Source organism: Camelina sativa, chromosome 10 (assembly GCF_030686135.1).
Source record: "Camelina sativa cultivar CO46 ecotype springtype chromosome 10, ASM3068613v1".
NCBI classification, from domain to species: domain Eukaryota; kingdom Viridiplantae; phylum Streptophyta; class Magnoliopsida; order Brassicales; family Brassicaceae; genus Camelina; species Camelina sativa.
This window is the reverse complement of record NC_141889.1, coordinates 7264455-7289022: the sequence shown is the minus strand read 5'-3', so window position 1 is coordinate 7289022 and position 24568 is coordinate 7264455. Positions and strand designations below refer to the sequence as shown.

The 24568-nt window shown below is 36.0% G+C and overlaps 4 protein-coding genes and 1 long non-coding RNA gene across 21 annotated transcripts; all 5 read left to right on the top strand.

The window, feature by feature from the left end:
• Positions 1–200: 200 nt before the first annotated feature.
• Positions 201–3840, top strand: LOC104717837 (CBL-interacting serine/threonine-protein kinase 8). 3 transcript variants are annotated; one of them, XM_010435469.3, is made up of 14 exons: positions 201–758; positions 848–910; positions 998–1069; positions 1169–1276; positions 1357–1431; positions 1532–1585; positions 1667–1792; positions 2066–2155; positions 2464–2586; positions 2757–2873; positions 2986–3102; positions 3261–3317; positions 3413–3487; positions 3582–3840. In XM_010435469.3, the coding sequence occupies exons 1-14, from the start codon at positions 600–602 to the stop codon at positions 3684–3686; spliced, it is 1341 nt and encodes a 446-aa protein (XP_010433771.1). In that variant the 5' UTR covers positions 201–599; the 3' UTR covers positions 3687–3840. The 3 variants fall into 3 exon arrangements, 2 of the variants coding, with proteins under 2 accessions (XP_010433771.1, XP_019086055.1); XM_019230510.2 differs by having other exon boundaries at positions 207–758; positions 3462–3487; XR_015568552.1 differs by having other exon boundaries at positions 395–758; positions 1667–1787.
• A 4490-nt stretch (positions 3841–8330) lies between these two features.
• LOC109126791 (uncharacterized) lies at positions 8331–10854 on the top strand. Of its 3 annotated transcripts, none has more exons than XR_015569248.1 (4): positions 8345–8750; positions 9025–9194; positions 9511–10281; positions 10390–10854. It is a non-coding gene; the product is annotated as an uncharacterized LOC109126791 (long non-coding RNA). The 3 variants fall into 3 exon arrangements; XR_015569247.1 differs by having other exon boundaries at positions 9511–10411; positions 10503–10854; XR_015569246.1 differs by having other exon boundaries at positions 8331–8750; positions 9511–10854.
• A 304-nt stretch (positions 10855–11158) lies between these two features.
• On the top strand, positions 11159–14447 carry LOC104717836 (uncharacterized). Its single transcript, XM_010435468.3, has 13 exons — positions 11159–11332; positions 11450–11571; positions 11680–11739; positions 11826–11945; positions 12037–12156; positions 12235–12547; positions 12644–12802; positions 12882–12988; positions 13083–13173; positions 13258–13399; positions 13521–13677; positions 13765–13881; positions 13969–14447. The coding sequence occupies exons 1-13, from the start codon at positions 11288–11290 to the stop codon at positions 14354–14356; spliced, it is 1941 nt and encodes a 646-aa protein (XP_010433770.1). The 5' UTR covers positions 11159–11287; the 3' UTR covers positions 14357–14447.
• Positions 14448–14574: 127 nt separating this feature from the next.
• Positions 14575–16440, top strand: LOC104717835 (transcription initiation factor IIA subunit 2). Its single transcript, XM_010435467.3, has 4 exons — positions 14575–14730; positions 14852–15000; positions 15094–15144; positions 16111–16440. Exons 2-4 carry the CDS (start codon positions 14872–14874, stop codon positions 16249–16251), a joined length of 321 nt encoding a protein of 106 aa, XP_010433769.1. The 5' UTR covers positions 14575–14730; positions 14852–14871; the 3' UTR covers positions 16252–16440.
• A 156-nt stretch (positions 16441–16596) lies between these two features.
• LOC104717833 (alpha-glucan water dikinase 2) lies at positions 16597–24486 on the top strand. 13 transcript variants are annotated; one of them, XM_087468919.1, is made up of 33 exons: positions 16762–16844; positions 16956–17059; positions 17316–17374; positions 17446–17555; positions 17630–17693; positions 17785–17876; positions 17987–18137; positions 18293–18598; positions 18689–18799; positions 18878–18976; positions 19088–19222; positions 19310–19398; positions 19473–19607; positions 19699–19861; positions 19965–20054; positions 20230–20415; positions 20704–20763; positions 20877–20921; positions 21020–21079; positions 21164–21316; positions 21426–21509; positions 21610–21786; positions 21895–22001; positions 22123–22336; positions 22451–22554; positions 22636–22765; positions 22837–22962; positions 23124–23234; positions 23317–23409; positions 23482–23655; positions 23732–23824; positions 23918–24033; positions 24110–24486. In XM_087468919.1, the coding sequence occupies exons 3-33, from the start codon at positions 17321–17323 to the stop codon at positions 24312–24314; spliced, it is 3837 nt and encodes a 1278-aa protein (XP_087325045.1). In that variant the 5' UTR covers positions 16762–16844; positions 16956–17059; positions 17316–17320; the 3' UTR covers positions 24315–24486. The 13 variants fall into 13 exon arrangements, with proteins under 13 accessions (XP_087325042.1, XP_087325045.1, XP_087325041.1 ...); XM_087468916.1 differs by lacking the exon at positions 16762–16844 and adding an exon at positions 16597–16703 and having other exon boundaries at positions 18878–19222; XM_087468915.1 differs by having other exon boundaries at positions 18878–19222.
• Positions 24487–24568: the final 82 nt, after the last annotated feature.

Below are 24568 nucleotides of genomic sequence, written 5' to 3'. Positions count from 1 at the left end.
TAAGAACGGGTCATTCGTATCATCAACGTCTAATTCGTCGTAGTCTTGCTAACTACTACAAATCGGTCATAAAAAGTCTATATAGAGTATAGACAGGTCCGTATTTCAAAAGCTAAGGAGTCGTCGTACTCGTCGTATACGTGTGAAAATTATGGTATAAATATTTGACCTTATATAGGCGCTTATACGAAGAATGACGTGTAAATACTAAATAGAAAGAATTTTAGAATGTGGCAAGTAGTCGCCGAACACGTCTCTCTCTCTCTCTTCGTCAAAGTCTCCTTTTTCTGACTCATTTAACTCTGTTAATTGTTTGGCTTTATTATTAGATTCTTTAATAATCCGTTTCGTGGAGTAATTAAGATCATTTAAACACGTATCTCCTTCCCAAATTTGGGACATTCCTAGTATTAAAAACTTTCCTTTAATTTATAATCTGTATATTTGTCTCGTTATAAAAAAAAGGCTTCATCATCAACTCTACTTCTGTTTTTTTTCTTTTTTGTTCAATTGCCTTTCCTCTTCTCTCTCTCTCTTTAGTAGAGAGACTTGAAATGCAGCAGTGAAATTGAAATTGGAGATTTGAGTAAAAGCCAGAGATGGTGGTAAGGAAGGTTGGCAAGTATGAATTAGGTAGAACTATCGGCGAAGGCACCTTCGCTAAAGTCAAGTTCGCTCAGAATACGGAGACCGGTGAGAGCGTCGCCATGAAAATCGTGGATCGTAGTACTATCCTCAAGCGCAAGATGGTTGATCAGGTTCTGCTTTCTCTTCTTACTCTCTTCGATTTGATTTTTGGTTGAGATTTGTTCAGTTGTTATATAAACAAACACACCGATTTGTGCAGATTAAGAGAGAGATCTCGATAATGAAGCTTGTTCGTCATCCTTGTGTTGTTCGTCTTTATGAGGCAAGTTTAATGCTTTTGCTTCTTCGTCTTTGCAAAAAGATCTTTGCTTTCATATGAGAATTTGATTTTTGCTCCTTTTTTTTTTAGGTTCTGGCGAGCAGAACTAAGATTTATATCATCTTGGAGTACATTACTGGTGGTGAACTGTTTGATCAAATTGTGAGTAAAGCTCTCAACTCAAGTAACCTCTGGTGATGATTTTACGCGTCTGTAAGAGTAAGACATTATCTCTGATTTCACTTGTTTCATTGCTAACAGGTTCGTAATGGGCGTCTTGGTGAATCTGAAGCTAGGAAATACTTTCAACAGCTTATTGATGGAGTTGATTACTGCCACAGTAAAGGTGTCTACCATAGAGATCTAAAGGTGAGTTCTTGCTGAAGATTAACACCCTTCCTTCCATCACCTGTTTGTTGATTTGATGATTGTCTTTTTCTCATTTGCAGCCGGAAAATCTTCTGCTGGATTCTCAAGGAAACCTGAAGATATCCGATTTTGGCCTCAGTGCCTTACCTGAGCAAGTAATGGGGCTTTCTGTTTCATGTTTTCTTTCAAATCTCGACAACTTAGTTTGTTAATGAATCTTTTTGTCAACTAAATTTATCTTACTTTGATCTGAAGGGAGTTACCATCCTAAAGACAACATGTGGAACTCCCAATTACGTTGCTCCCGAGGTAAATCATATATCATAATGTTTTGACATAGGATGTATTTTTTATTGTAGTTTATGTGTTCTTGTATGTTTTTGGTTTTAGGTTCTCAGTCACAAGGGCTACAATGGTGCTGTGGCAGATGTATGGTCCTGTGGGGTCATACTTTATGTTCTCATGGCAGGATATCTTCCATTTGATGAACTTGACCTGCCAACTTTATATAGTAAGGCATGAGCTCTTCAGTTGTTGCTTCTTGATTCTTTGTTATTTCCGATTTGTAAATTTTCTTGTTTCTGTCAAGTTTAATTATCCCAATGAAGCATTAGGGTTGAACAAGGAATATCTATAGAACCTATAATAGAAATTGCTATGTCTTAATTATTTTCACTTTGGTCAAGAGTCCTTTCTGTATACCTAACGTGTTATGTGGCTATGTGCTTGTGTAACGTACTATATTTCTGATATTGTTTCCTTTTCTACCTATTTTCCAACATTTTTCAGATCGACAAAGCTGAGTTCGCTTGCCCTTCATATTTTGCTTTGGGGGCAAAGTCCTTGATTAATAGAATTTTGGATCCAAATCCTGAAACTGTAAGTTTTGACTTTCCTTACGGAGATCTTTGCTAAAATTCTAATTCTGGCTGCTGTACTTGAGAGATGTATTACATGTTGAAAGAGTAGATTACATTATAATCGGTTGAATCATATCATTATGTACTCATTATGTACATTATACTCGGTTGAATCATATCATAACACTCAAATAGACCCTGAAAGTCTAAGCATATTCTTCTCTAACTGTCCTGGATCATTTGAATGGTCTATACAATGTGGATGCCAATTGAATGCATATTCTTCCATAACTGTCCTGGACCCTGAATGCTCTTTTTTTCTGGCAGCGAATTACAATTGCAGAAATCAGGAAAGATGAATGGTTTCTAAAGGATTACACTCCTGTACAACTTATCGATTACGAACATGTTAACCTGGATGATGTATATGCTGCTTTTGATGATCCGGAGGTAGGATTCAGTTGGCACTATTCTTTGTCCCCTATTTGTTTGCTATTGAGTATTGTGTATAAAGCATGTGTTTCCAGAGTCACTTGTTGTTCTAATTTTGATGAGATTATTCTTTCTGCCTGCACTCAGCATGGTGTAATATATGTTCTATGTAACATTAAACGTTGCAGGAACAAATATATGCACAGGATGGAACAGGGGACACCGGTCCATTGACTCTAAATGCGTTTGACCTAATTGTTCTATCCCAGGGCCTGAACCTTGCAACACTTTTTGACCGTGGAAAGGTACAATGCTGGGCGTGACCGGCTATGTTCATTCCTCGTCCTTATTCAGTTGTTTTGTTCTCACTTCTCTATGTTATACAATTATTGCGTTAACTTTTCAAGTGTATCACAGGACTCCATGAAGCATCAGACAAGGTTCATCTCACACAAGCCAGCAAGCGTGGTTCTTTCAAGCATGGAAGTTGTGTCGCAGTCCATGGGCTTTAAGACGCACATTCGTAATTACAAGGTGAGAAACTAGAGTAAAAGTTTCTTAGGCAAGGCATTCTCATCGGTTGAAATTGATTCATCGTTTTTGGTGATGTGTAGCTTAATATGTCTTTAGAGTTTCGTTTTTTTTTAGATTCATCATCTAAACCTGTACTTGGGCTCCAATTCCATTTTCAGATGAGAGTAGAAGGATTATCTGCAAATAAGACGTCTCATTTCTCCGTCATTCTAGAAGTAAATTCTCTTACATCTCTTGATATACCAATCTATCTTTTTTACTTTGGTCTCTCCATGTCTCAACTCTTCATGAATTATTTTCAAATCTGAAGGTCTTCAAAGTTGCACCATCAATTTTCATGGTAGACATTCAAAACGCAGCAGGAGACGCAGAAGAATACCTTAAGGTTAGATTCAGAAGAAGAACTTAGTTGTTATAAGTGTCACCTTGAGGTTTGTGTGCCTCGTCTCAGAATAGTAAAACCAGTTTATGTTTTGCAGTTCTACAAGACTTTTTGTAGTAAGCTTGACGACATCATTTGGAAGCCGCCAGATGCATCTGTGAGAAATCGAATCACCAAGGCGAAGAGTAAAAGTCGACGTTGAATCCATATATATGTGTGTTATTGTAATCAAGCAGAGCTTTCACAGTTATGTAACTCTCTGTGTATCATTGTTTCTTAACTGCTTCACTCGAATGAATATGTACAAGCTTGTTGATTTGTGTTTAATTAATGAATACATAGAAGATTGTAGTCAACTTATACGATACCAAGACTAAATGAAGAGAAATCTGCTCACAGTTTCTCCTGATTTCTGTAATCCCCTCAACGGTTTTTTTTTTCTGGTCATCATCAACATGCATATTCTTGGATTTTGACATATTAGTACGCTAGCATGCCATGATCACTAATATATATACTACAAACTATGTAAACATCAATTTATCTAAGTAGGTACGTCAACATCATGCACCATCCCATTGCATCTCATAATAAAAACTATAGTTCATTATAAAAATATTGTTGCCTCATTTGCGCCACTATATTCATGCAAATTCTTGGTTCGTATCAGCATACTCTCCACAATACTTAAAAAAAACGAAAAAAAATGTTACCGTATGCATATCGTTGACGCATGTACAGCCACCGTGAGTTGTATAAAGCTCGATACTGTGAGAAAACAGGACTTGATCACTTGAATACAGTCTGATGCTCGACTGGAGGATCCATGCATGCTTCTAACATTATTCTCATCACTTTTTCAATCTTATCGTTTTGAGTATATATGTATACTGCTAGCTAGGGACGACAGATGTTTATTAGTTACGTTGGTTCTGCTCGTTCTTTAAGGTTGGTTGAAAGCTTAGCTTGTTCCGTGCCACGTTTTGGGATAATCTTTGCAGCATATTAATTGGGTATTCAGTAATATGCTAACCACCTTTGTAAAGTGAAGTGATCACAGTAAGACGTGATCAACACATCGATTAAGACGTTTTATTACTGACCCATTTAAGTGGTGAGTACTTTCTTCTTACAATTCGTACATAATAGTGGTTCCGTATCGACTAAAGGCACGAATATTTTTATTTATTTCATTTTAGGCTTAAATAATAATATTCGTCCGCCATGATGTAAAACCAAAAGTGTGATATTGAGTTTGACATTTTATTATTCCTTAGTGCGACTACAACAATATAATATATGAATTATTCACTTAGGCTTGAATAATATGATTCGTCAAACCCTGATTTTGAATTAAAAAAAATGATACATTAAATTTGACATTATATTATTCCTTATTTTTTTGGTAAAGTTTAACTATACCTTATTTGTAAAAACAACAATACTATTCACCAACTTTATTTAGCATAATGTTTTTGACACACGAATATAATCTTTCATTATAAAACTTGCCGAGTTTTCCAGGTGTTCATGAGATGCGAACCAAATATAATCCGAACTATTTCTTAGTATTATTTAGATTGGAGATTTTTTTTTTTTTTTTTTTTTTTTTTTTTTTTTTTTTTGTTGTTGTTGTCAACAAAGATTGGAGAATTTAAAATCCAATTGATCTATAATGTTTTGTTGTAGTTAGCGTTTTAAACCATACGTAAAATTGTATAAAACCGCCGGATCCGTAAACCATATATTCGGGTGTCAAAAACATTATAACACTATTGCGCTGGATCACACATAAATAACAAAAAAAAAAAAATCAAGCATGATAAATATCCGATCCATCTTAGAGTTCTACTGCAATGTATTAAAATTCAGTAAGTAATTAAATCTCATTTTACGTAAAAATAACAAAAAAAATTAGTTTATCATTAGATAATTCATAAATTGGTTTAGTTTTACGAAAAAAATATCCGTTCATGTTCTTATATAGAATTTATAAGCAAAATCATGTCGCTAATATGAGATTTACCGATATTTTAAACTAATATGACCACCATCATCGTGGTCACCATCCATCATCGTTGTCACCAATTTTCTTATATTATTTCACAGCTTGAACCTTCTACAGTGTTCGTGGCCCTTCCGAATTTGACAAATCTAATGTTGTTTTATGTCAAAAAGACGAGTACAAGTTGGTCCATAACACTATAAACATAACCAAGTAGCTGCAACTTGGTACTTCATGCTTAGTATATTATACAGTTCTCTTTTTTTTTCCCTTGATAATGTCGACGAAGAAATTCAATCCAGTAACAATTTAAATTTTTTTTTCATTACTTAAACTATTGCAAGTTACAACACATCTTTCTATGATTCTGTTCTTTTAACTAAAGTTTCCATATTACTTTTGAAATTTTTTAACAGTATAATATTAGAAATGATTAACAATAATATATTCCATCAACTAAGTTTCTTTACATATTGATCATACGGCAAGTTGCTTATTTGGTGGCCTTGTTGTGCCAACATGAATTTGGTTCAAAAGAAGCATGCAAACTGAAACAAATTTGTATAGTCGACTCATGCATGCATGTATTTGGAATGAATCTATTGTTATCCTTGATGTAATGGTCTTAACTTGCATTTACAGAGATTTGTAGTAGAAGACTAACCACTTCGTTTTTCTTTAAACTGTATATCAGCCGTCTAGGCGTCAGGCCATTACAATATTATGTGCTCATGAATTTTTTTTATTTTATTTTATTTTATTTATTTATTTTTTATCATAAGTTTATTATATACGTACATACGACCACAAAATAAAGCCAAACTTTTGTATAAATGTAGGGAAGATGCATGCATCGCATAAACAATATTTCTAACTATTTGATATAAAAGCTGGAAAGTTGGATTATTTCGCGTTCATTGAATTGAGTTTCAAATCTACGAAAATCAGGTTACTAACTTAATTATAAAGTTACAAAACATCGGACCCATGCATCTCTCATACTGTATGTATATATATAACTTATTATCTATTCGTTTTGAATTTGATCACATTTTCGAAATTATTAAGACGAATATATTTTAGTAGTTCCTTTATATGAAACTTAGGGTTAAACAAGAGAATTAAAAAACGGTGTGCTCACTTCTCAGCTCTATTTTTCTAAACGATCGATGATTCAGTTGAGCGTTTTTTTTTTACGTCGGTTAAAAATTCGGATGTCTTTCATTTTTGTTAGAAATCGGATGGTGTCAACTTACACTATACTTGGTATATATAACAATTGTATTATCAATGTATTTTGTTAAAAAAAAAAAAAAATTGTTCTAGAAGCTCGTAAACATTTAATACACATTCTCAAGAACTCGATCGAATGAAATTTTCATATAAAATATAGAAACTGATCTACGAGTAAATCTATGATCCGTGGTCCTCTATCATCACCAAAGAAGTAACTAGCGAAATCTGATATGGAATAAACTAAAATATACTAGCAAAAAATGTACTCGAAGGAATATATAAAAATAGGAGCCTGACAGATCCGGAAGGAGCTAGAAAAGAAACGTGAATAATTTGTATTCATTCAAGGAGACAATTAATCAAAGCTTTTTAACTGTATTTGGTCCATAATGGTCAAGTTGGAGCTGGACATGTGTCGTTTCTACTTTTTCTTTCTTCCTTCGCGACACTTCTAGTATTTTTCTCTCTTTAGTTTTAAAAAATTTAGGTTCATATTAAAAAACAATTCACTGGTCATCTAATGGCTTCCCCTCCGTTCAGCTTGGCCGACATATACCCTAGTAGTCAGTCAACCTTTTTTTTAATTTATTTCTTCTTTGCTCTTCCATAGTGGATTTCTAAAAAGCTAATACGCAGAACTTTTTTCCCTTTCTTTAATGTAAATGGTAATAACCCTTTAATTTGTTAATATAGATACGTAAAATAGACAAAACAACAATGTATGACAGCAAATATATATCAATTTCGATTGTTTTCAACACGTTATTTTTTTTTTCCTATTTTTAGTCTATATTTTTAATGGACTACATCTGATGAATAATAAAATAAAAATATTTGTTTTCAACGACGACAACCATTCAAACCTTTCAAATTTTGCATATATTGAAAACATTGTGGTGAAATTTTGATTGGGATGTTGGATGCTAATTGTGATAAAAACTTAGGTAAACAGAAGATGAAGAAGTTTATAACCAGCTATAAATTACTGTTATAAAATAACTAAAGAATAGTTGGTCATTCTAGTAATGGATATAGACTATAGAGTGGGCTTCCCTAATTTTGGTTTTGTAATATGACATTGAATGGTTGGTTGATATTCTCCATACTGGACTAAAGTTGGATCAGTCCACTATTTTTCTATTATTCACACATTTGTTTGATAAAATTTTTACCAATGTCGGACCAAGTGCAGACCAATATACGTGTCAGTATAGAGTAAACAGTAACTCTATACGTAACTATAACTATCTATCTGTGTTTTTCTGGTCTGCTTTAAAAATGCTCTATACTTCACTATGGAGCTGTATGGTCCAACCATTTAGAGCTATCTCCGTAATTTACTTTTGTAATATATCTCCTTTATTTACAAATTAAAGTTTCAAAAGGAAAAAAAAAAACACATAATTTCCCCTAGTTTCATGCAGCCTAGAGTTGATGATGATAGTCACACTGAGCAAGTGTACGACGACTAGTAGTAGTCCGTCGTAGAGTCGACAAAACCGAATTGTCAGCGATGATATAAATAAAGTAGTGGAAGTACTTTACTAGAGTAAAAGAATAAAAATAAAAATAAAATAGAGAAAGACGCACGAGCCGCTTCAGATGCGAGACCTACATCATGTCCACCCTTCCCAATTCAATTAAACTATTGAGAAATCTCTCTCTCTCTCTCAGATTAACGACGCACTAATCAGTACTATTACTATAATTAAGTAAAAGAATTAAAGCTCGTTCTTCCTTGCCATTACTTATATAAAACCCTCTCTCGATTTCGTCTCCTCACCTTAATCCTCCTCCTCACTGCTCTCTCTCTTTTTTTTCCCCTCTTTCTCTCTTGCCCTAGCTTTTTTTTTTTTTTTTTTCATCTACTCCTCTCAATCTTAGCTAACATCATCTTTCACCTCACTTCAAACCAGCTTTTCTCTATTGATTTTATTTGCCCCGGTGGGATCTCGTGACGGAGAATCGCCATTTTATCCTCCTAAGCTCTTAATGTTGTTATTCGAAGCGTCGATTACTTCCACGGTTAGTCTGAATTCAGTGTTTTTTTTTTTTTTTTTAACTTTGCGATTTGATTCTAACAGATATGACATTTTTTGTGAAATCCCCCCCCCCCCCCTTGATGATTTCTATATAAGTTTCCGCTTCAAATAGGAATTATTAGTGATGAATGATGATGATAGATCAGCTGCATGAGCTTTTACTTATCAGATTTTTCAGAGCTGCAGATCCGATTTAGGATTATGTTTTATTTGGTTACTAATTATATGTATCTAAAGTTTGGTTTGCATGTGTGCAGATTTTGATATGCCCATGGCTGAGAGAGAGAGAGAGAGAGAGAGAGGATGAGAGCTTTCTCAATCTTGATTAAAACACCCTTGGGAGTGATACAACCTCTTTTAGGATAGTTTTCATCTGTGTTCACAGTCTCCGGATGCCACTGATATGCAATGTAGTTTCTTTGAGAAGGTACATATGGCTAGAATAATAGTAACTCCAATACATTGAGAATGTTGGATGCTTGTTTTGCTTATTGTCTTCAAACAAGAGAAAGTAAAGAAAACTCTTGTTTCTACTGTCGAGAAACTAAGAATTTCATTGATTGAACATAAGCAAGTCCTATTTTTCTTACAAAATTAGAAAGGCTGCTTTGCAATTGCATGAACTTGCTATGCATGAATTCCAAGTTTATATCAACATAAGTGTGTGCTGTGTGCTGTTCTTGTTTTTATGATTATGAATTTGAATATGAATCTGAATATTCATTTTCCTTTGTTTGCTACAGATAGTCGAGACAAGATTGACTGAGATTCCATTTTGGTATGGGGCCGCTGTGGTTGATTAAGCCGAAGACTTGGCAAGGTTTGCTCGAGTTATCTCTCTTGTCTAGACCATTTGTGAGAAGGGATCTTTTGTTTTCACCAATACCCCACCAGTCTCTATATCTGCAATAAGTCTATTTCTCAGCTAAGGAATATAGCTTGTCAACATATCACACTACCCTTTCTAAAAACCGATCCTATGTTTTAGATGCTTCCGTAGCCTAGAATACATTGTTGTGCGAATATGTAATCTCTTGGCACGTCAGGGTTAGTTTCTTCTGTACCTCTAGATATTCTCTTACTTTGTAGGATTCCCAAGCTACCAAATCTTTAAGAAATTAAACAACTGTAGCCGAACCCCATCCATAAGAAAGGTCTACTCTGTAGGTCACAGCTATTACAGCCGCACTCCTCATAGTTAAGGTGATTTATTTCTTCCATCAAAATCTGATCCTTCAGAAGTTGGGTTTTAAAATTATAAGTAAGTAGATAAAAGTGCATTAGTGGTATTTCCAGATGCTGCACTCATTAACTTTTTTTTTCCATTTATGTTCCAACTCAATTTAAGATGGTTCTCGAATTCATATAAAATCATTTACAACACGGACATGGTAGCTAAGAAATTGTATCGTCTTACACTAGTTTCCTAATAAATAAAAATGGGGATTGGTGAGGTGGTTGGTTATATTCCCTTCTCATCGATGGTCTAGATGTGCGAGATGACTCTCATGGAGGTAAAGATAAAATGGTGAATTTGTGAAGTTCCCAAGATAATAATGGTAATTCCTAAAAAGTGGGTTAGATTTTCAGCTTGTGAATTTGTTGTATTGCATAATTTCCAGGCCAATGGATCCTCCAATACAGGTGATGATGTTTCCAACTATAGTTGTGTAAGCTTTTTTGGGGATTGAGTAAATCATCCCATAACTCAAACTAATGTAAATGATGGATGCAGTAGTGAATTTGTTGCAAGGTGAATAGGTTTGTTGCCTTTGCAAGAAGTAAAGAAGACAAAAACAGGTTGTAAAATAAAGCGTGTATATGGATGAAAGAGGAGAGTGGACGGAATGTGTACCTTTGACTTGTGGTCACTGATGCTCTCGCTCATCCAATTCATGCTGCAACAGGAAACAACAAAAGGAATGAGTGACGTAACGCCAAGCATTAGGAGTTTGCTTGTAGATTTGATCATCATTCCATTACTAATGTAATCTTTGTCATCTTCCGTAGTTTCTGACTACAAATGAGACTATTTAACTTAGCCAATGTGTCACTAGTGAGCGTAAATGAAAATATTATTTTTAGTAGTGGGACCTTGGTTTCCGAATAAGTTTTAACATAGAAATCATATTCACAATATCCCAATTTCGAAAATATTGGTTTCATCTTTTTTTTTGTACATGTGATATGTTGGGTTTGAATGAACCTGGGTGGTGATGATTGGCTAGGTTCAATTCCCTGCTACTTTTCAATAACACGTTTTACAAATGTAACATCTTGCGTGCGAAACTGATAATAGACCAACCAAGGGAATACGTTAGAATACAGTACTTACCCAAAAAGTAAAACAAAAAGAAGCTTTAAGCTTAAAGATACCACTTGTCTAAACTTGAAGAAGAATCAAAAATTATATCTACAAGCTGAAGATGAATCAAACTTATCCACAGATTTTTCCTCTACAAAAGCTTCGACCTCATCTCTCTGAAAACACCCAAGAAAGCAAGAGAGCGAGAGAAACTTATGTCGAACCAATATTCTGTTCAGTTGGATGTCCACGAAAACCATGTATCATATCCTTTTAAACACAGCTTCTTCTATAAATGTTTGTCCATATGTTATATGTAAATGTGTGTATATATATATATATATATCTATATAAAATTATGAGTATGGCAAATGCAGGTGGTGATTGGAAATGGTATAGTCCAAGTGACTATATCAAAACCAGATGGTTGTGTCACCGGAATCTCTTACCAAGGCGTCGACAATCTACTAGAAATTCGCAACAAAGATCACGATCGAGGGTAATAAATCGAATGTTTGTACTTTGTAGATACGTTATATACATATATGCACGGATCTGTCTATTATTAATTAGTTATACAAACTTCATATGTTGTAAACCAAACTAGGTATTGGGACCTTGTGTGGAGCGAAGAAGGAACAACTGGAACCACAGGCAAATTTGAGCGGTAAGTATGCATCGATCTAGCGAGCATATAACCAAACAAATCAAGTCAAGTATTTATATAATGTTTATATACTTTGGTTGAGGCAGGACCAAAGGCACAAGTTTTGAAGTGGTAGTGGAAAATGAGGAACTGGTTGAGATTTCCTTCTCAAGGAAATGGGATTTTTCTCTCCAAGACAGTATTGCTCCCATTAATGTCGATATGAGGTATCTCAGTTTAATATACATCATGCATATATATATATATATATATGTGTGAGAGTGACATACAGTTTGATTTGGATATTGTATCATTCAGGTACATAATGCGTAAAAATGTAACTGGACTTTACTCATATGCAATATTTGATCATCTCGCCGAATGGCCGGCTGTTAACTTGCCTCAGATAAGGATTGTCTACAAGCTTCGTAAAGACAAGTAACTAATGTTCAAATTGAATCTTTCCCTTAAAAAAAAACTTCTATTAGTATACTTATGTGGGAACGTTTTCTGCAGGTTTAAATATATGGCGATTGCTGATAACAGGCAGAGGAAAATGCCACTCCCAGAAGATAGATTGGGTAAAAGAGGAATAGCCTTGGATTTTCCTGAAGCTGTTCTTCTTGTTAATCCTGTTGAAGAAGAGTTTAAAGGAGAGGTTGATGACAAGTACGAGTATTCATGCGAGAACAAAGATCTGAAAGTGCATGGATGGATCTCACATAACCTCGAATTGGGTTGCTGGCAAATCATTCCTAGTAACGAGTTCAGATCAGGTGGCTTGTCTAAACAGAACCTTACCTCTCATGTTGGTCCCATCAGTCTCGCTGTATGTGTTTTTCCCTTTCTGAAAACATCATCGAAACAATCTATAATGTTGTGTTCTTGCTTAGTCTTTTGAAACACAATGATTATGTGAACACAGATGTTTTTGAGTGCTCACTACGCGGGTGAGGAGATGGTGTTGAAGTTGAAAGCAGGGGAGTCATGGAAGAAAGTGTTTGGTCCTGTTTTTACTTACCTTAATTGCTTGCCTGATAAAACCTCTGATCCTCTTTCTCTATGGCAAGACGCGAAAAACCAGGTTCATCCATTAACCAACGTAACATTCTACTTTGTTCTTAAAAACATATCTAACCTTGTAGGAAGTGGTGTTTAATCAGATGTTAACTGAAGTTCAAAGCTGGCCTTACGATTTCCCTGCTTCAGAAGACTTTCCATTGTCTGATCAGCGCGGTTGCATTAGTGGTAGATTACTCGTATGCGACAAGTAAGCCTCACATTCCACATCATTTACTCTGATTTTCTTCATTTCATCATCAATCACTCACTTTTTTTTTCCTGATGTTTTTGAATTCCTGCAGGTTCCTTAGTGATGAACTTCTACCGGCAAATGGTGCTTTCGTAGGTTTAGCTCCACCAGGAGAGGTTGGATCCTGGCAGTTAGAATCTAAGGTGAGCCTGAACTCTATATTCTTGGAGGACCATACAACAATATCTATTAAGCAATGAACTCATGCTTGCATCAATTTTACTTAGGGCTATCAATTCTGGACAGAAGCAGACGCAGATGGTTATTTTGCAATAAATAATATCCGAGAAGGCGAATATAATCTCAATGCTTATGTGACAGGATTTATTGGAGACTATCAATACGAACAGTCAATTAACATTACTGCAGGTTAATTAATTTTTCTTAAAACTTACATTGTAAATTTGTAATCAAGATTATATTTTACTCTGTGTCAAGAAGTACGTACATGTATATTTAGCATTAGCCACACTCTGTACCCAAAAACCAGGCTGCGGCATTGACGTTGGCGATATCGTGTATGAACCGCCTCGAGATGGGCCAACGGTGTGGGAAATAGGGATACCTGACCGGTCTGCAGCTGAGTTCTTTGTTCCAGACCCAAATCCCAAATACATCAACAAACTTTATATTGGTCATCCTGATAGGTAACCCATATAATCAAAGATATCATAACATTAGTGGTTTGAATCGGTTAATAACATTAAGGCTGCGATTTTTTAATACTAAACCAGGTTTAGGCAATACGGGCTATGGGAAAGATACACAGAACTATATCCTAAGGAAGATTTGGTGTTCACCATTGGCGTCAGTGATTACAAAAAAGATTGGTTCTTTGCACAAGTTACCAGGTAACACGTATTTGAACCAATTTCACATATTCTAAGAAGAAGAATAAAACAAAGGAACCTCAAACATCTTATAAATTGGTATTATAGGAAGCTGGAAGATGACAAATATGCAAAAACGACATGGCAAATCAAATTTAAGCTAGAGAAGGTACAGAACAACAGCACATACAAAATCCGGATCTCGCTAGCAATGGCAAATATAGCAGAGTTACAGGTGAGGATGAATGAGGATGACATTGATAAGAGCACTCCGATGTTCACAACGGGTGTGATCGGACACGACAACGCGATTACAAGACATGGGATACGTGGAATCTATAGGCTTTATAATGTAGATGTACCAAGTGAGAAGCTTATCGAAGGAGACAATACTTTGTTCTTGACACAAACCATGACTACCACTGGAGCCTTCAATGGTCTCATGTACGACTATATCCGCCTAGAAGCACCTCCTTTAGATTCAAACTCTCACTAATAATAAGTTGCCTTTAAGACAAGATAATATATAAGTACGCCATTGTCATAGTTGTATATACTTGCTATTAATAAAAAAGAGTATGATTAAATGGGCTTTAGTGTTGGGCTTACTTTCTAATCTCGGTCAGATTTGACTTTAGTAGAGACCGTAAGGGTAAAAACGTAATTTGAGATCACCGATCTATCACTGCCTATATATATAGTCGCCTGCAAAATCTAGGGTATAAAAGCCCCTAATTTTTTCTCCGCCCAAGAGACAAAAATCCTTCGAAATCGAGCAACGGAAGCTCCTGCGTTAACCGTCAATCTCTCTTCTAACGTCGCCGGCGATCGGTAAACCGGCTCATTATCTCTTCTTCGTCTCCTATTGAGGTCTTAGATTCATCCTAGCACCTTTTATTTTATACGTCGAAAGTTTCAGATTCTGGATTTGTTATTTTTTTTTAGTTGCCAATTTGATTTCGAAATTGGTTGCCCAAATTTGAATCGGCAGATCGTTGGGAAGTAGAAAAAATGGCGACGTTTGAGCTGTATAGGAGATCAACGATCGGGATGTGTCTGACGGAGACTTTGGACGAGATGGTTCAGAGCGGTACGCTGAGCCCTGAGCTAGCAATCCAAGTCCTTGTTCAATTTGACAAGGTTTTCAATTAACTTTATTTGACTGATCTTGGCGTCTTGATTCGTTTCTCTGGTTTTTTTTTTCCCCCTATTTTGATATCTGTATGCTTGTAGTCTATGACTGAAGCTTTGGAGAGCCAAGTGAAGACCAAGGTGTCGATTAAGGTGATTTTTATATCTGTTGCACTTTTTAATCCTTTTTTTGAAATTGTGAATAACAGTCAACGGTATGGGTAGATGATAATAACCAGTTCAATTCGTGAATTGGGTAGAAGACGATTTATAGTTCTAATCTCTCTTGCTCTAATTCTGTCATCGTTAAGAGTGTCTTTGGAGTCATATGACTAATGTGGTTGAAGCTGGGTCTCATATAATTTCTCAAGAATGAAAAAGTTTAACTTGAAATTAAGCTGTACGTTTTATCTGCCTGACTATTAGGTGCTTGTTAGCTCATGAAATAGTAACACTGTTATGGATTCAATCAAGTTTATAGTTTCATTGGATGTCATATATGAATCATAAGTTGCAGCTTCCCATATATGATGTCTTAAATTTAAAAGTTCAACTTAGATTATTTGGTTATAAGTAAGAGCTCACATCGAGAGATACTAGCAACTTCATGAATACTCTTTTAAGTTTAGAGTTTCTATGGGTGTGATAAAGTTAATAATACCTTGAAGCTGACCCTCAAATGATATAATTCATCTTGAGATTAAGCTGTATGAATTCAGTTATCTGGTTCATTAATTGGGAGCTTATTGACTGCCTACCAACGAACATCTGTTCTTGAAAATAGCTCTTTCTCATGATAGTTACTGTTGTCATTCTGTGTTCTTCTGGAACTGACTGACAAATTGATTTTGGTGTTTTTCACCGATCTAGACAGTCTTGTGTGCATTTCTGCCTACTGTTTCTGATGATTGACATTAAATATCTTTCGTCCTGTTGCTATGAGTTTTGCTAGTTGTACACTCTATTGACAGCCAAGTAACACATGTGGTGCAAAACCAAGAAGTTAACTTATTCTTTACTCGGAAAACCCTTTTTTCTCATCTCTGAATATCCTGAAGAAAACTTTGGCAGATGAAACAATCAGATAATCTATTTTCTTATTTATTATTTCTCGTACAGGGGCACCTGCACACTTACAGGTTCTGTGACAACGTCTGGACCTTCATATTACAGGACGCGATGTTCAAGAGTGAAGATCGTCAAGAGAATGTGAGCCGGGTTAAGATAGTGGCATGTGATTCTAAGCTGCTCACACAGTGAGATGCAAGTTCTCTGCAGGGAATATGCTTTCCTTTGTACTAGATTTTGAGTTTTTTCACTTTGTAAACTCAGCACTTGCTATATGTTGAGCTCCATCTGCAGCCATCAATTTAGCCTATATGTAAATTCTCGGCCCTGATGACATATGGGATATTACTGTTGCTATGAGAAAGTTCTTGAAGTTTAACCTTTGTTTGTATTATCTGTGACTTCCAAATCACACACTGAATTATGGATATGTAGTGGCTTTGGACAGAACTTTGTCTCAGTGGAACACATATTGGTGTCAAAGCCATTGGTTACTCTTAAGACTTCTTTTTCTTGGCTCTCTTCACTCTCTGTCTTTTCTATAATTTGGGGAAGATGATGTGAGTTATTATTATTTGGTATGTATGTCTTCTTTACCTTTACAGATGCCTTTCTTCATCAAAGCAGAAGAGAATAGGATTCCTGTAAGTCTCTTTCAGCGTTAGTTCTTTTATGATTCTGGAACTTTGAAGCATAGCTGTTAATGTCCCTTTTTATCTCCCCTGTTTCAAATCTACACCCACACGGCACCTTTTGGCACCTTTGTGTGGTCATTTGAGAGCCAAGTGAATAGAATCCCTCGATTTATAATGGAACTGAGTCTTTGCTTTTCTCAAATTCTCTCTTATGCTGTACCTGTGTAATTGATACTGTTTACAAAATATATTTTGATACAGGAAACTAGTTGCGTGATTTCCTGAAGAGCTAGTGTAGACTTGACTACGGTTAAGGCATAGAAACATCTCAACTTCGTGAAGAGAGCCAAAGGTGAAAGAAAAAGGTAAACGTGAGGAAAAAAACTGGTCGGACAATTAGTTTTGCTTTTTGATGTGTTATGCATGAAGAAGGCATGTCAATACTCAATATAAACGCTTTATAAATAGTGTTGTTGTTACTCTGATGCTGTTTCAAGATGACAGTAGTGCACTGTGGTCCATCAACTGGAAATTCGAGTTTTATTGTTTGAAACTATCGGCGATCATTCATAATTCTAGATTTCTAGTTGAGGCTAACTAGTGAACTCTTTTTATGAATAGCTGTCATGGCAACCTCTAAAGTCCAACAATTCCAGCTAATAGAAGGGATGGAGCTGCAGGTCTGTTCTTTCTGCTGTCCTGCTGGAATTTATAATTTCAGATTTTGGACTAAATCTTGGTATCAGTTCAGATCACTGTCACTGGTTTACCGAATGGGAGCAGTGTAAGAGCTGAGTTTCACATTAAGAACTGCATTCGCACATGGATTCTTCATTGGGGTTGTATTTACCAAGGGAATAAGTGAGTGATGAATGATCTTTAAGACAGAGTTTATACTTTAAATATCTGTATGTTTTGACTTATGTTATCTACAGCAACTGGTTTGTCCCATCTGAACATTCCTCAAAGCAAGGTGCATTGCAGACTCCATTTGTGAAGGTCTACATAACCCTTACATTTCTTGCTTATCTACAAGGTTTTATCTAGAAGTCAGTTTTTTTCAGCAAAGTATTTCTTCTCTCTACTGCAGAGTGGGAATGCTTATGTAGTGATCCTTGAGTTGCGGGATCCAAGGGTACGTGCGATTGAATTTGTGTTGAAAGATGGTAGCCATAACAGATGGTGCGTAATTCGTTCTTTTCTATAATTGAGTCATACTTGATACTTGTGTCTTCTGAGGGATGAACGGGGTGCAGTTCACGTCTCTACTTGATGCCTAATGAAAATTTCAGGTTGAAACAACAAAATGGAAACTTCCGGGTTGAGATTCCCTGGAATGATCTGCATGCTCATCATCGGATTCCAAATAATCTGATAGAAAGAAGAGCACATAAGATATGGGACCGGAGGGGCCGTCCCCAAAGCTCTGCACGTGAACAACAGGTTAAATTGGTCCATTAAGTAGATACGCTGATCTTTTTATTAAGTAATTCTTTACTTGCTTTGCGATGTAACTCTTGCTCTAAACTACTCATCTCTGTGTTTATGAGTTGTAAAGTCGGTGCTGTCTCTCGTATCTTGCATTTATTTCATTTCAGATAGACTATGACAACGCAATAAGAGAGCTCCAAGCGGAGCTCGCTAGAGGAATATCTTTGGACGACCTGCACGCTAACTCTACAGTACCAGTGGAGAAAGAAGTAACCAGTGAGCCACATCAATCAATGAACCAATCATATCGACGGAAGCATGATGTTCAGAAATGGTTACAGAAATATGCCGAACCAATCAACAGAAATGGAAGTGTGCAAAGTACAGTCCTTGCCGAACTCTCCAAGAGATCTATCGGCAAAGAAAATGTAGTTTCACAGAAAATCTTTCATGTCAGAAACTATGAGATCACGGTTTGTAATACCACTTGTTTATACAGTCAATTCATTATTGGTAGTTTTTAATAACTGCTAGATAATTTCTGGCTTATGTAATTTTGTTAGGTTCTCCAGAGAGATGTTAAGGGAGATTGTCGCTTATGGGTTGCCACAAACATGGCTGGTCCAACAGTTCTCCATTGGGGAGTCGCCAAGTCTTCTGCAGGAGAGTGGTTGGTACGATGTTCGTGCTTCTGTATATATGTCTTATCACAATCTTCTCAATAAAAGACTGATTTTTTTAACTCTAAATAGATTCCACCACCTGATGTGTTACCTGATAAATCAAAACTTGTTCATGGAGCATGTCAAACACATTTTACAGATATGTCGAACAGAGAACACTCTTATCAGGTAAAACATGCACTGAATATTTTTTTACAGCGATTGCCGTCTTTTGTTTTAAAGTACTTCTATTATTACTTTTATCTACTAACGCTTCTCATCTTTTTCGCATTGGAAAAGTTTATTGATATAAATTTAAAACAAGTCGGTTTTGTTGGTATCCAATTTGTGATATGGTCTGGAGGCTACTGGGTAAACAATAATGGAGCCAACTTCGTTGTAAACCTGAAATCAACAGCCAGTACCAGGGGTAAGGTGAGTTAAAGCCATCACACCGTCAGTGGTTTGGGATGTTGTTATTACTATATTTCACTTTTAAAACATATTTATTCTCCTGATTAGCTTGACGTGGATGGAAAGTATATTCTTAAATGGTTGCTTGATGAAATATCTGAGCGAGAGAAAGAAGCTGAGAGATCATTGATGCACAGGTAAGTCAAAGTATCTGAAACCTAATTTTCCTTCTTAGATGTTAGTGAAGTTTCTGATATGCATAGCTTGGCAGGTTCAACATCGCAACAGAGTTGACCGAGCGTTGTAAGGATGAAGGAGAAGGTGGTTGTATTGGTATAATGGTGTGGATGAGGTTCATGGCCACCAGACATCTTACCTGGAATAAGAACTATAACGTGAAACCTCGGTAGAGCTATTGTTTCATTGGCTAATTTTAATTGATCATATGTCTTCTTCCTTAAGATCAGACTTTTTATGCCTCAAGTCTTTTTATGCAGGGAAATTAGTGAAGCGCTAGAAAGATTCACCAATTTGATGGAGAAAATATATTTGCAGCAACCAATAAAGAGAGAAATTGTGAGACTAACTATGGCACTTGTGGGTCGTGGAGGTCAAGGTGATGTTGGGCAGAGAATCCGTGACGAAATCCTTGTTATTCAGGTATATAATTCAACATCTCTGCAGCTAAAACTTTTCCTAGTCTTGTTAGAGTAGTTTCTTTTTACGTCTTTAACCTTTACTTGTCTTTATTATCTTTTGTTAGAGAAATAACCACTGCAAATCCGGCATGATGGAAGAGTGGCACCAAAAGCTGCACAACAACAGTAGCGCAGATGATGTGATAATTTGCGAGGTACATATATATATATGATGAAATATGCTTCAAAATGAAGTAAGATACTCACATCTATAGATTGGTAAATCAGAGATGTAAGCTACTCACATCTAGAGATTGGTAAATCAGAGATGTGATATCTGTTTATTTTTCACGTGGAGAATCTCTGATGAGTTTTATTCTTCTGCCACAGGCTCTCTTAAACTATGTGAGATCTGACTTTAGGATCGATGCTTACTGGCAAACACTAAAGGCCAATGGTATCACAAAAGAAAGGCTTGCAAGTTATGACCGTCCCATAGTATCAGAGCCTCGTTTCAGAGGTGATGGCAAAGAAGGACTCATCCGTGACCTTACAATGTACTTAAAAACATTAAAGGTATTTATAATAACAATCGTATCCCTATTTTCTGCACTTTCAGCCTAATTTTCTTTTCCTGATCCATTAAAGAATTCTTCGGCGCAAACTGTAATTAGCTTAGTAATTAAGCCCAACACTATTGTGATGATGAACATATATCCCTCTGGCCTTCATTAGATTATGATTGCATTGCAATTGGGACCGGTAATATCAGGAATATACACATTACACAACAACCTTTAGCTTCATCCTCTACTTTCAGTATCTTGAATATCTAAACGAGCTGTTTTCTACCTGCCTTTGTAGGCAGTTCATTCAGGTGCAGACCTTGAGTCTGCTATTGATACGTTCCTTTCTCCATCTAAGGTAAATAGTTCATGATCCAAACTTTTTTGATTTCTGGGACACATATCCTCCTCAACAACCATACCTTTGTTTAGAATAATATCTCATCCTTTCATTTTCTTTTTCTTTTTCAGGGTCATCATGTCTTTGCTGTCAATGGTTTATCACCAAAATTGCAGGTACAATATCCTCATAGTATATTTTTCCAGTAAGATATATTATACATTATAAAGACATCCAAAATCCTAACAGAGCGTTCATTTCCATTGTATGGTAGGATCTACTGAATTTAGTTAAGAGGCTTGTCCACGAAGAGAACACTGACTCCCTAATAGAGGTTCTAATAGCACATATCCTTCCTATTGCCAGTCTTACTCCGTATTGTTTGTTTTTTTATGCTTACTTTTATGCAATTTTTCAGAAGTTAGTTGATGCTCGCATTGAGTTACACCCTGCACTACGAGCACCTCGTACGAGGGCTAAAGATTTACTATTTTTGGACATTGCTTTGGAGTCGTGTTTTAAAACAACAATAGAGAAGAGACTCATCTCCTTAAACATCAATAACCCACCGGTATCTGTTACTGTTGTAGTTTAAAACTATTATACTTTTCCTTGTAGGCAAATATTAGTCTTTACACCTAAGAGTGAGGTATGATCTTCTTTCTCCCTCTTTGTAACAGGAAATTATATTTTTCATTTGCGTGGTGCTTGAGAATCTGTGCTTATCTACATTTAACAATGAAGAAATTATCTTCTGCACAAAGGCATGTTATATCTTCTAACTCTTTCCCGTTATTTCTCTTTCAAAGATTGACTCTCAGTGTTCTTATACGAATAATACTTGTGCTTCTCTTTCGCGTCTAGGATTGGTACCGTGTCAGTGAGACTTACAGACCTCATGATTTTCAGTGGGCATTGCAAACAAAAGCCGTCCTTGACCGTTTACAACTAGTACTTGCAGATAGATGTCAGCATTATTTTCGATTAATAGAGCCTACAGCAAAATATCTTGGTCAACTGTTACGTATTGACAAGCATGGGGTATATTTCAATTAGACTCCACTTTCTTCTTTATATAATAATGTCTAAAAGTTGATATATATATATATATATATATTAATAGAAATCCATTTGGGTTTCTTATTTCAGATTGATGTTTTCACTGAAGAGGTTATAAGAGCAGGACCAGGGGCCGTTCTATCAACTCTTGTTAACAGATTTGATCCTTCTCTCAGGAAAATGGCGAATTTAGGCTGGTAAGATACGTTTTTGAGCTTAAAAAAACAGACTATAATTCAGACTACTTCATGTAGAAGGTGTTACTGAACCTTTATTTATTTATTTTTTGCTCTAAACCAATTTTATCTGGTTGAGCAGTTGGCAGGTTATCAGCTCAGCGGATGCATATGGGTTTTTGGTTTGTGTAAATGAGTTGATTGTAGTTCAGAATAAAGTTTACTCGAAGCCAACTGTAATTATCGCTGGTAAAGTCACAGGAGAAGAGGAGATCCCTGATGGCGTTGTTGCTGTGCTGACTCCTAGTATGATTGATATCTTGTCTCATGTCTCTATTAGAGCAAGAAACAGCAAGGCATGTACTATTTTCTGATCCAATATATATCATTACACAATGCTGCAAAAATAGGAACCAAGATGTTCACATTTTACATATGTCCGCTTCTCAATTCAAGTTTGTCTGATGCAGATATGCTTTGCTACATGCTTCGATCAGAATGTTCTTAGGAATCTCAAGTTGAAGGAAGGGAGAGCAATATCTATTCATACAATGTCTACTGGTTTACGTATCAGGTAATCGAACTCTTATGTCGTCACTGTTCTTTACGCTAAAAGATGGGTTTTCTGATATCTCGGAGTTTATATCACTTGTAGTGATGGCAACATCTCTGATGTCTCTGTCCGTCATATTTATATTTCTTCGGTCCCACGGGGAGTGATCTCTAAGGGGAAGAATTTTTGTGGCCACTATGTGATATCATCCAAGGAATTCACTGATGAAATGGTAAGTAAAAACCAGATTCGTGAAGATAAAAAGTTACATTTTGAGAATACCATTTGACTGAGTTTTTGTAGGTTGGTTCAAAATCATACAACATCAAGTTTCTACGAGAAAGAGTTCCATCATGGATCAAGATACCTACCTCAGTTGCTCTTCCGTTCGGAACATTTGAGAATGCACTCTCAGATCATTCCAATAAGGTATAGCTAAAATCATGTTGCCTTATCAATTTCTCTTTTCTTGAAACTCTTAAAAAGTTTTGCAAGGAATGGCTACCACATGATCAAATCAAATCCTCATTGAGTTTGTGATACAGAGCCCTCTCATATATTTTATTTTTGTCGGATCCATTGCTTTTCAGGATGTAGCACGCAAGATTTCTGCCTTTAAGGATTCTCTTAACAGAGGAGATCTGACAAAACTTAAGGCGATTCAAGAAGCTATTTTACAAATGAGCGCTCCAATGGCTCTGGTAATTGGTCATATAATTGTTTTTCTTTCTCTCTGTTCATGATTTATATGTATCACATGTTGGGTTTTTAAATATTTGGTAGAGAAATGAACTGATGAACAAATTGAGAAGTGAAAGAATGTCGGGTCTTGGAGATGAACCAGGTTGGAACCGATCGTGGATGGCAATCAAAAAGGTAGGAATCTCTTTGAATGTAAGTGTATTATGAAAAGAACCAAGTGCATTCCTGATCTTCACATCTCCATAGGTCTGGGCTTCAAAGTGGAATGAGAGAGCTTATGTCAGTTGCAAAAAAACTAGGCTTGACCATGATGCCGTTTGCATGGCGGTGCTAATTCAAGAAGTCATATGTGGCGATTATGCTTTTGTCATCCACACAAATAATCCTGTCTCTGGTGACTCTACAGAAATATACACAGAGGTAAACTATAGAACTTGCTCCATATTCAAAAAAATTCAAGTAAAAATCCAATTATCATAAAACTGTGTTTTCTCAGGTTGTGAAGGGTTTGGGAGAGACCTTGGTTGGAGCATATCCAGGACGAGCAATGAGCTTCATCACCAAAAAAACGAACCTAAAGTCTCCAACTGTAAGAAACAAAAAGATTGTATTTGTCTCTTAAGTTTCAGTTATAAATGAATAGAATTTTAACAAAGTGAGTGGTAAATTTTGGGTTGTACAGGTGATCAGCTACCCAAGTAAGAGGATAGCTCTGTATTCTAAACCCTCAATCATATTCCGGTCAGACTCAAACAATGAGGATCTCGAGGGAAACGCAGGCGCTGGACTTTACGACAGGTTTGTTTATGTGTGTTTCTCTGTTTTCAGTCTTTTTTCGGAACTCAAAAGCTGAAGAAGGGTGTAATTGCTGCAGTGTGATAATGGATGAAGCGGAGGAAGTGGTGGTGGATTACTCAAGGGAGCCACTAATAGTGGACAAAGCCTTTCAAATGCGCCTGTTCTCAACAATTGCAGAAGCTGGAAATGTGATAGAGACGCTCTATGGTTCTCCTCAAGACATCGAAGGTGTTGTCAAAGGTGGCCATATTTACATCGTCCAAGCTAGACCCCAAGTTTAAACTCTCTCTTGCTATTTCAGCGTACCATTCCCTAAGTTTTCAAACAAATCTTATAATTACACTCCTTATACCAAACATTGACTCATAATAAATATGTTGATAAATCAAGAGTGTGTGGGGTTGTATACTTGTATGTAATGTAATTATTTTCAATATTTTATTTGGTGAAAAATCACGAGTGTGTGGACTATTTTCAAGTGTGGTGAAAAACAATTAATAAAATATTGAAAATAGTCCACACATTCATGATCCTC

Bases quoted from the DNA above. Each gene is read 5' to 3' on its own strand.
- LOC104717837 (XM_010435469.3), top strand. From the start codon at position 600: ATGGTGGTAAGGAAGGTTGGCAAGTATGAATTAGGTAGAACTATCGGC. The intron at 759-847 runs GTTCTGCTTTCT...CGATTTGTGCAG, and splicing joins AGCGCAAGATGGTTGATCAG to ATTAAGAGAGAGATCTCGAT. The intron at 2,874-2,985 runs GTACAATGCTGG...AGTGTATCACAG, and splicing joins CACTTTTTGACCGTGGAAAG to GACTCCATGAAGCATCAGAC.
- LOC104717836 (XM_010435468.3), top strand. From the start codon at position 11,288: ATGTCGAACCAATATTCTGTTCAGTTGGATGTCCACGAAAACCAT. The intron at 12,989-13,082 runs GTAAGCCTCACA...GAATTCCTGCAG, and splicing joins AGATTACTCGTATGCGACAA to GTTCCTTAGTGATGAACTTC. The intron at 13,174-13,257 runs GTGAGCCTGAAC...AATTTTACTTAG, and splicing joins CCTGGCAGTTAGAATCTAAG to GGCTATCAATTCTGGACAGA.
- LOC104717835 (XM_010435467.3), top strand. From the start codon at position 14,872: ATGGCGACGTTTGAGCTGTATAGGAGATCAACGATCGGGATGTGTCTG. The intron at 15,001-15,093 runs GTTTTCAATTAA...GTATGCTTGTAG, and splicing joins TCCTTGTTCAATTTGACAAG to TCTATGACTGAAGCTTTGGA. The intron at 15,145-16,110 runs GTGATTTTTATA...TTTCTCGTACAG, and splicing joins AGACCAAGGTGTCGATTAAG to GGGCACCTGCACACTTACAG.
- LOC104717833 (XM_087468916.1), top strand. From the start codon at position 17,321: ATGGCAACCTCTAAAGTCCAACAATTCCAGCTAATAGAAGGGATGGAG. The intron at 21,080-21,163 runs GTTCTAATAGCA...GCAATTTTTCAG, and splicing joins ACACTGACTCCCTAATAGAG to AAGTTAGTTGATGCTCGCAT. The intron at 22,002-22,122 runs GTAAGATACGTT...CTGGTTGAGCAG, and splicing joins AAAATGGCGAATTTAGGCTG to TTGGCAGGTTATCAGCTCAG.